At 43.9% G+C, this 10,555-nt stretch overlaps 1 protein-coding gene across 1 annotated transcript in view; it reads right to left on the reverse strand.

Annotated features, from left to right (window-relative positions):
• The window catches only part of neto1l (neuropilin (NRP) and tolloid (TLL)-like 1, like), a gene marked incomplete at both ends in the record, with an annotated part of 165,886 nt that extends 158,557 nt beyond the window's left edge, over window positions 1-7,329 (reverse strand). The window contains 3 exons of the mRNA XM_084152148.1: window positions 5,162-5,296; window positions 6,635-6,688; window positions 7,302-7,329. Coding sequence (XP_084008274.1) covers window positions 5,162-5,296; window positions 6,635-6,688; window positions 7,302-7,329 — 217 coding nt within the window. The remainder of the gene's footprint in view (window positions 1-5,161; window positions 5,297-6,634; window positions 6,689-7,301) is intronic.
• Between the last annotated feature and the right edge of the window lie 3,226 nt (window positions 7,330-10,555).

Here is a 10,555-nt window from a genome sequence, read left to right on the forward strand (position 1 = left end):
GAAGGAGCGGCCAGGGTTGGACAGAGTTCAGGCTAAACCTTTGTCTCTCCTGGGGTATCTTCTTGATTGATTACAGCATGATGGGGTGAGGTTTTGTGTATGTTTGAAAGATTTAAGTATGGACCTGTCATGTCCAACAATCAGTCTTCAGATCAAGCCCAGGAGAGCCGGGGTTGAACAGAGTTTAAACTAAACATGAGTGTTTTTGCAAGATAAGGGACTGATTGATTGTATTACTATTGATTCTGAACTGAATGAAAGTTGAATTTAACCACCATCATAGACAAAGGAAGTGGGCGGAGCGATAAAGAGCGGGAAACTGAAGAGGGAGGGATTTTAAGCGAGGGTGTGTGTGAAGGAGACTATATAGCTAGGGCAGAGAGAGAGAGAGGGGGCCGAATCTGAAGATTGGCCTGGCTTTGTTGAAATTGTAATAGAGTCATTCTTGATTCCACAAAAACTATGGAAGGACTTTGATTTTTAATAAAGTATAGTGGTTATTGTCCACTACAATAGATCCCGATGACACAGAACCATCCACGGGTCCCTGCCCAACAAGCAGATGATCTCCGGGAACCAGGGTTGTCTGGGCCAACGGGGAGCCACCAGAATCAACAACAAACCCTCCTGACGGACTGTCCCCAACAGATGAAAACGAGCGTTTTCTCTCGATGCGTAAAGTTCTACGTTGGCCCTTCCGAACCGGTCCAACCACCGAGGGGTGCAGTCTCCACTCTGTAGCAATAGGACCCTTCCTGGAAAGTAGATCCTCACCCACTTTGAGAGATCGGTAAGATACGTCACCTTGAGCGACAGGAAATGCGCACGGCTCCATACGAGCTGATAACGGGACAGGTTTAGGAGAGAGAGAGACCGCACACTATGTCCTGCCACTAATGTCCTGCTTGTCGGACCTTCCCAACACATGCTGGCCCTCCAACATCGGAAGGAAATGCCTCAGTGCTGGCAAAACAGTCAGTAGCTCTTGGTAATTGATATGCAGCACCCTTTGCGCTGTTGACCAAATCCATCTTTCCAAGTAGCCCACACACAGAGCTCCCCATGCCAGTAAGGATGTGTCTATCATGATCACTCTGCGGGACACAACCTGGCCCATAAGAACCCCCTGCAACAGCAGTCGTGGGTCGCTCCAAGGAGTCAATGCCCTAAGGCACGATGGGGATACCTTGAGCAACCGACGGCAGGGGCAAGATACATTCAGACGTGTAGCAATCACCCAGCCCTGAAACAGACGCATCAACAGAAGAAGCACCACAGCTATTATAGAGGCCATCAGACCCAATAACTGCAGGCACAAGCGTAAAAGCACCAAATGCCCCAGCTAAAACTGTGCCAGACAGAGCCGGAATGTGACCCTCCTCTGTTGGGACAAAACCGCATGATTCAGAACCGAGTCCAGAATGAGACACAGAAATTGAATGCACTGAGTCGGAGTCAAACAACTTTACTTGTGATTCACTATGAACCCCAGAGACTGAATATGGGAAACCAGCGTGTCAGTGTGGCGCTCCACCTGTTCCCTCGAATCCGCTATGATCAGACAATCGTCCAGATAGGCCAATACTCTGATCCCCTGGCACCACACCGGTGCCAAAGCCGCCTCCACCACCATAGAAAAGGTGAGTGGCGAAAGAAAGAGGCCGATAGGCAGGACCGGAAACTCGTAGGCCACACCCTCGAAATGAAATCTCAGAAATTTACTGTGGGGAGGATGTACAGCCACATGGAAATACGCATCCTTTAGATCTATGGACGTGAACCAATTGATGGGACGCACCGACTGCAATAGCCGGCAAAGTGTGAGCATTTTGAACTTGCAAACCTTGAGGTGCTTGTTTAAAACACACAACTCCAGGATGGGATGCACTTTTCCATCTCTCTTGGGAACTAAGAAGTACTGCCTATACCAACCGCTCTGTTCTTCTTACATGGGGACCACCCGAATAGCCTGCTTTTGAAGGAGAGAGGAAATCTCCTCTCTCAAGACAGGCGCTAGGACTTCAAGGACTATTGACGTAATGAGGCCACGAAAAGCAGGCGGAGGTACAGCGAACTGCAGACTGTACACCCTTGTCACCGTCCTCATCACGCATGGTGAAACTGCTCATGCCCGCGGAGCATGCTGCCAGTCTTCCATTCATTATCTCCTGAAGGGGCAGAGGGCCACCCTGAGGACTGGGATAAAAACAATTTTGTCATGCTTGTTTTCATATCCGTCACTCTTGAAAACTGTGTGTCTGAATGTGGGGAAGGAACTGTGTTTATTATGTCCACACCTGAATGATACCGCACTCTTGATACCCCTGAACACGAGGAACCTTGGGTAGAAACAATGTGTTATTGTGGTACCGCTGTTCTGATACCCGGCTCACACCGGGGTCGGGGACTTTGGCAACCAGTAACTTGCCCCCATTGACCGAGCCTCTTGGGAGCACTGTTGCCACAGTAAATACTTGGGAAGGTGGGCCCTGAGAACACACCCTCTCCCTCGGCCTCCAGCTAGGGTCGCCTGGTCTGCTTCTTCCATGCCACAGAAGAATCTGGTTTCACCCCACTCTCCTTCAACTCAGCACAGCGTCTGTGCCAAGAAAGGGCCTGGACCCTTTCTTTCACACCTCAGGACCTGCCGTGCTGCCCGTCCGAAGGATTTTCGTGGGAAAAGGACCTGTAGAGCTGCGTCCTGTTTTTGTTTCTCCTTGAAACGGGCCTGCAAGGACTCCATAGCCAAGCCAAACAACCTTGTTGGCAAAACTGGCTCATCCAAATACATCTGCCTGTCCCTCTCAGGAATCCGGGACAACGTCAACCAGGATAGTACAGCGGGACAGACGCAGCACAAAATCAGCCATAGCACGGATTTCGTCAAGAAGCACTGAAACCGGTTTCCCCGCCTCCACGGTCTTATTCAGCTCCTGCAGCAAATTGATATGATACATCTGCAGCATTGTGGCCACATTCAATGACCGGGATGCCACAACCTCAGGCTGGTACACTTTGTCCAGCTGATCCACGAGAACCGGCACTGTTTATTTGGAAGCACCATGCTAGGATTAGCCCCCTTGTTAACCTCTGGAGCTAAGTAACTCACCAGCTTTTCATCCATTGGTGGTGTGCAAATGAGCCCTGCCTCCTCCATACCCTCTACATTCATGAACTCTTCATAACCTGGTAGCACCAGCCTAGCTGAATGAGGAGAATCCCAGGTCGCCTTTAGCTCATAGGCAAAATCTTTAAACAGGGGTAAGCGACGCTTCACCTGGCAGGGATAGGAGGTAAATACCTTCCCCCAAACCTGGAGGAATTCCGCTGCAGGGTAGAAGACGGTCAATCCACCCCCAGGTGATCTTCCGCCCTACGACACAGCTCCATCAAAGGTGCATTAACCACCAATGGTTCACTCTCCCCCACTGAATCCAAAGCCGGGGCTTTAGGCTGCTCCGGACTGATGTCATCCCATTCACACTCTGAAAACCCTCCAGAGCAATCCAGGGATAGTATATCATCCCAGGAATCCGGACTCTGAACACTGCCAGAGAAACCGGAATGAGCCTCACTCAGCTGGGATGACACCCCTATCAACTCCAACCACCATTGCTGCTCTCTCCCGGCCTCAGACAACCCCATTCCCAATGTCTTTTCACCGGAAGACCCTTTGCCAGCAGCCCCAATATTTCTCACAAAGTCAGCCTGACACCTAATGGAAGTTGAACCCAGCCGGAGACAATGGTCACACAAACTGGTCTGAGCCAAAGCCTCTTGAGTGTGTTTTCACCCAAGGCAAACAGGACAGCACTCGTGAGTATCTTTAATATGCCCTAGGGCACGGTCGGATGTTCAAACTTGGCTGGTTAGCCTTTTTGAACTTACTCTTACCACTGGCCATCTTACTCAAGCAAGGAAGCACTGGCTACACAAGCAGAGCAGAAAGTAGTGGATTTTTAGCAAACACAAATCCTACCAAGCAAGGAAGTATTAGCTACACAAGTAGAGCAGAAAATATTTAGCTTTTAGCAAACTCAAAAACCGATACCAAGACCCAAAACTCGCAACATCTAGGGGGACGAGTACTCTCTCCCCACTAACAGACACCTAAGGTGGAGTCAAATCTCATAGTCTTCGTGTGCTTGAAAAGTTTGTAAATTGCATGACATGTTCTTCCTTCAGGCGAGCTGAAGAGCGAAGAATTTTGCAAATGAATGTGAGCCCCGGTTTTATAGCCAGGAAGGTGGGGCTTCTGAGGGCGGGCTCGGCATCCATTGGCCAGTTGGGCGTGATTTCTGTGTTCTTCAGGTGAATATGATTGGTCGTTGATTCCCCATGGTATGCTATACAGAGTGACCGACTGAAAGGGAACCTTATATTTCTATCTTAATTATCAGTAGGCTATTGGTAAAGTCCAGTAGCCACGTTCGACCATCTTGATCTCACAAGCTTACATTCGGTCAGGTCAGGATGGTGGATCGGGCTAAAAGTCTGGCCCGTCATCCACATTTCATCTATAAATCCAGTTCAAACCATAACCCAGATGATACTGTTGTAGCTAGTATAGTTCCTCCAGTCCAGTAATAGAATCTCTCTGTATAGATGATCTTTCATGTATTCATTTAGTTAATATCATTAGGGCCATAACCTAATCTCCTCCACTGATTAATCAAATATCAACCTCCCAGAACATAAATTAAAACGACTGAGATTGCAACTCGTTGTCTGATTTCATTACCATCATCAGACAAACATCAGCAGCACAGCAACTAAACTGGCCAAGCCCATCAGTTATTACTGTGAACACATATATCAATATCTGGTCGAGATTTCTCTCTGAAACATGAAGAGATACATCCATCCACAGAGCAACTTGAGCCCATCCATATTCACTGAAGCCTGAAGTAGACAGCGAGGAGATAAACAGACAGATCGTTTTAATTTCTCACCTGGATCTAAGATGATAAAGATGTGAGGACTATCATATGTTACATGCTGTAAGATCAAGGTTCCTGAAACACTATATAAGAGTCTGTATTCCTTATTCATGGTGGTCTATTCAAACATTCCGTATTTGTTTGGAGAATGTCAACCCATGATCTGAACAGAAAACATAAATGGCTTTATAATTATGTTAGTTACTGTGAAAGCTATTCACCTTCAATAATGTAAACACACTCTACTTCTGGGGGGTATTTGCTGGGGTAGTTGGGAGATGTGAACAGTCCCCCGTCTCCTTCTTTCACCCAGGTGCCACATTGTCCTGCAGGCTTCACTCCTGAATTGTTTTTCACTGAAAAAAACAGTAGCAGAGTGAATTGTATTATATAGATAGATAGATAGATAGAGAGAGAGAGAGAGAGAGAGAGAGAGAGAGAGAGAGAGAGAGAGAGAGAGAGAGAGAGAGAGAGAGAGAGAGAGAGAGAGAGAGAGAGAGAGAGAGAGAGAGAGAGAGAGAGAGAGAGAGAGAGAGAGAGAGAGAGAGAGAGAGAGAGAGAGAGAGAGAGAGAGAGAGAGAGAGAGAGTTACAGTCAGGTCCAAAATTATTGGCACCTTTGATAAAGATGAGCAAAAAAGACTGTATAAAATAAATAATACAAATACTGAGCTATATTGTATGCTCCAAAAAATCTGAAAATTATATTATTTTATACTAATGCAATAGCTCAGAGAAAGATTTTGTTTAACAATTCATATTTTTTTCTCTCAAAAAGATAGCGGTCAAAATTATTGACAGCCCTGTTTTCAACACTTTTCAATCCCTCACCTTGCGAGGATAACCGCACTGAGCCTTTTTCTAAAATGTTTTATGAGAGTAGAGAACACATTGGGAGGGATCTTAGACCATTCCTCCATACAGACTTTTTCCAGATCCTTGATATCTTTCGTCTGCGGTTATGTACTGCCCTATTCAATTCAAACCACAGGTTTTTAATTGATTTTGTGGTCACTTAACCATTTCTTTGTGGATTTTGATGTGTGCTTGGGGTTCTTGTCTTGCTGTAAGATCCACTTGCGGCCAAGTTTCATTAAATTTTACCCAGTACCAGGTCATTTTTTGCCAAAAACCTGGTTGCCCCTTGGCCACAGGTGGATCTTCCAGCAAGACAATAACTCCAACCACACATCAAACTCCACAAATAAATGGTCAATTTATCACAAAATCAGCATTTTGCAATGGCCATCTCAGTCTCCGGACTTGGACATCATTGAAAAGCTGTGGTTTGAATTGAAGAGGGCGGTCTTTAAAAGCAGACGAAGGATATCAAGGATCTGGAAATATTATGTATGGAGGAATGGTCTAAGATCCCTCCCAATGTGCTCTCCAATCTCATAAAACACTTTAGAAAAAGGCTCAGTGCAGTTATCCTCGGAAGGTGAGGTATTGAAAACAGGGGTGCCAATAATTTTGACCCCTATCTTTTTGAGAGAAAAAATATTATTTGCTAAACAAAATCTCTTTCTCTGAGCAATTGGATTAGTATAAAATAATTTAATTTTCATATTTTTATGAGAATACAATTTAGCTCAGTATTTGTATTATTTATTTATACAGTATTTTTTGCTAATCTTTATCAGGGGTGTCAATAATTATGGACCTGACTGTATGCAATGATAGAATGCATTTTACCTGCTTCCTTCTTTGTTGCCCCAGACAACCCAAGTATGAGTAGACTTGCAACAACTGCAACAAGAGACAAATACATTTCGGTAGTATATCCCGCCTAGGGTAAAATAGGCCTACTCTGAAGATATCAAAATACAAGGATATGGGCCATTTAAAAAAAAAATAGTGTACCATTAAATCAATCCAATCTCAAATTAGATTAATTTGAAAACATTTAAATCCCTAAAGTTTCTCAACTTTTTTAATAGAATTGGATGCGCAATGAACAGGCACACATAATCTACCTTTTACACTGTATCATACATCAGACCTCGGGCAACACATAACTGGGCTTTTACGCACTATTCATCATACAAATGGAAAAAGTGTAGGTTATACATGCAGTCTTCAGGCTAAATACTATAATGTATCCATCCGCATGCAATGCTATGTAAAAGTAGCCTACACATACGGTTTGAAAAGGTAGGCTATATACTATAGAAATTGTCAATGGGTATGAGTGCATGGATATCAAATTCGTTACACATCTCCCGCTATATGGGGACTGACAACTATAGGCAACCACAATGGTACGTCAATTCATAAACTCATGAACATTGGGCTACTCAATTAAGGTTTTGTGGTATAGGCGCAAGGCAGTAAATTCTGTTCAATAGAAGTGATGACTTACCGTGAAGGAGGCTGTGCCCATGTACCATGTCTGTACCTTTCACAAGGGGCTTCAAGCTCAACTAATTCCATTTAGATTAAGGAATACTTCAAGAGGAAACGATTGAGATTTAAGGGAATTGCGAAATGGACAGCGTACCGCAATACCATTCCACCTTTCCTAAAATAAAATTAAAATACAATTGATAACCCGGCAAATGTCTTCACTATAATTTCTTGAATGAGAAGATGAAAATTCCAGAGAGAGAAAAATCGCAACTACTAGTCACCAGTTTCATATAAAACCAAAAGCAAGTCTAAACATTCGCCCGATTTCCATCCAAACGTTTCCAGAACCTTTTGGTGCTTCTGATGCACTGACTGGATTAATAGGTCCGTCATCGGCCTTTCCTGATCGCTCCACCTTTACAATTTTCCGATGAAACAGATTTAGGGAGAAAAGGGAGCTTTGGTTATTCTTCTTCAATCCTTTTATCTGGAAACAAAAATCCTAGTGACGCGTGGGTATCCATGCCCCTAAGCGCATTCTCCGAATTGTTTTCACTGAGATGTGTAAAACCCCGGCAATCAAGTTCGATAGCAAAAGTCGCAACGTGAAGAAGAATTGTCTTTATCTCATCCTTTCTTCCTCTATTCCCTCAAGCGATGGAGAGTGTTCGTAGAGCATTCTCCATTCTTCTCTGGCGACTGGCTGGTCTCTCTCTCTCTCTCTCTCTCTCTCTCTCTCTCTCTCTCTCTCTCTCTCCCTACACCCACCAAGAGTTAATGCATATTGTCGCCCTCCTCCAACCGTTGGTCATCCATTCATTACTACAACTACTGGGCTAACCTATAAACCACCCTAATTATAATTGGACCACACTCATACAACCATACGAAAACTACTTTGTTTCACGAAAATAATCAAACTTCCCCGATATAAGCGCCAAGGTGGAGTAGAAAAAAAGTACCGGGAGAAGGTGGTGGGTGGGTGTTTCTTTAAGATGCTCTCTCTCTCTGCAAGCAGACTGCAGAATCCAACACCTCAGTCCGCAGGGCACTGAGCGAAAATGTAAAAGGTAAGCAGAAAAACGCACATTGCGAGAGGAAATGGAAGAAACAAGCAAAGCAGATAGATGCCAGGATTAGATGCCAGGATACTGTAGACTATATCAGCAACACCTGCAGCATGGAATAGATGGAGGGGCAATCTGCCCCGTCGCCGAACATGGCGAGGTCGAGGTTGGGTGGGATAGAAAGTAACGATGCATGCAGACACAAGGCTAGGCTACATCAACTATGAGGGTTTTTGAACGAATATGTCGATTTTTTCCCCCATGTTCCATTCATAGTTAAATCATGCCTCGGATTGTGCAGTTAATCATCATCACTGCGTATTTCCAGTGCCTCTATCATAAATCAAATAGCTCACATGAAAAATGTATGTAGGGCTATAAGTGCATGTACAGAAATATCTTCCCCACGAAAAGGCCAAATGTTCCATATTTTTCCCAATGTCTGCAGGGAGAGTAAAGCCTTGGCTAGGCAACTCCTATGTGTATCTCCTTGCTGTGTTGTGGGTAGCCTAGAAAGACATCAATCATTGCTAATTATGATAGAGCTAAAAACAAGATCATTTTCCATACAAGATTTTGCTGTTGATTAAACCTGTTTTCTATGAACAATACCCATCTTTGCCCAGCCTTTCCAATTAACTGCATGAATGCCTCCTCCCCCTCTCATCTCTGCATGGCATGACAACAACAGATCAACAGAGGTCAATAAAGTTGCCAAGGGCCTGGTTTCCCAAAAGCATCTTAAAGAGCGACTGCCTTTAAAAAGCAACAAGTCTCTTTGAAAACGGCCTACGTGGCATTGATATGAGTCAGAAACAGTTATTCTGGTGTCAAAATTGACTACAAAGTGTAAATAGGATCATTTTGGTCACCCGACTTTGTTTTCCATCTTTACTAACGACATGCCACTGGATCTGGAGAAGGTCTGTATGGAGGAGTGGGCCAAAATCCCTGCTGCAGTGTGTGCAAACCTGGTCAAGACCTACAGGAAACGTATGATCTCTGTAATTGCAAACAAAGGTTTCTGTACCAAATATTAAGTTCTGCTTTTCTGATGTATCAAATACTTATGTCATGCAATAAAATGCAAATTAATTACTTAAAAATCATACAATGTGATTTTCTGGATTTTTGTCTCACAGTTGAAGTGTACCTATGATAAGAATTACAGACCTCTACATGCTTTGTAAGTAGGAAAACCTGCAAAATCGGCAGTGTATCAAATACTTGTTCTCCCCACTGTATGTGGTAGTAGAGTAGGGGCCTGAGGGCACACACTTAATATGTTGTGAAATCTGTTGTGAATGTATTGTATTGTTAAAAAAAGAAATGTATAACTGCCTTAATTTTGTTTGACCCCAGGAAGAGTAGCTGCTGCCTTGGTAGCTGCTAATGGGGATCCATAATACATACAAATACAAACACATCAGACAACACGTTGCACATTTTTTTACTTGACAAATACTGCACCAAACACCTTCGTTAGATGTAGAATTGCGTAATTAAAACAACCTCACAACATCCAAATTAATTACAGATCTTTTGAGTTATTTTAGATTCATTCTGGGGATTTTGAGGAAGTGAAATAGGCTTCTGCGTCTACAGTGCCTCATGGGGGACAAACATCATTAACCAAATGCGGAATCGGCCAGGAAACACACCTCCAAGACTGAAACGTAATTTTTCGAATGAGCAACAGAAAAACACGTGCCAATCGCAGTGTTCAGTGGCTCTTTAAGGTTAAGCATCGTTAGAACCTTTGTAAGAAAAACAGTCTTTATTAATGTTGCACTTGAAATCGCTGGTAATATAACTCCTGCCTCAGACCACTCGTAGAACAGCTAAGTGCGTCGTTAGATCACGTTTGCCCTTCAGTGTCACTTTACACACAGAAAATTACACATTTCACAAACAGATAGACTACATGGCCAAAAATATTTCGACAACCCTTCAAATTAGTGGATTCAGTTATTTCAGCCACACCCGTTGCTGACAGGTGTATAAAATCGAGCACACAGCCATTAAATCTCATTGGCATTAGAATGGCCCATACTGAAGACCTCAGTGACTTTCAACGTGGCGCTGTCATAGGATGCCACCTTTTCAATAAGTCAGTTCATCAAATTTCTGCCCTGCTAGAGCTGCCCCGGTCAAGTTTAAGTCCTGTTATTGTGAAGTGGAAACATCTAGGAGCAACAAC

Source organism: Coregonus lavaretus, assembly GCF_964263955.1.
Source record: "Coregonus lavaretus genome assembly, chromosome: 34".
In the NCBI taxonomy this organism is placed as follows: Eukaryota; Metazoa; Chordata; class Actinopteri; order Salmoniformes; family Salmonidae; genus Coregonus; species Coregonus lavaretus.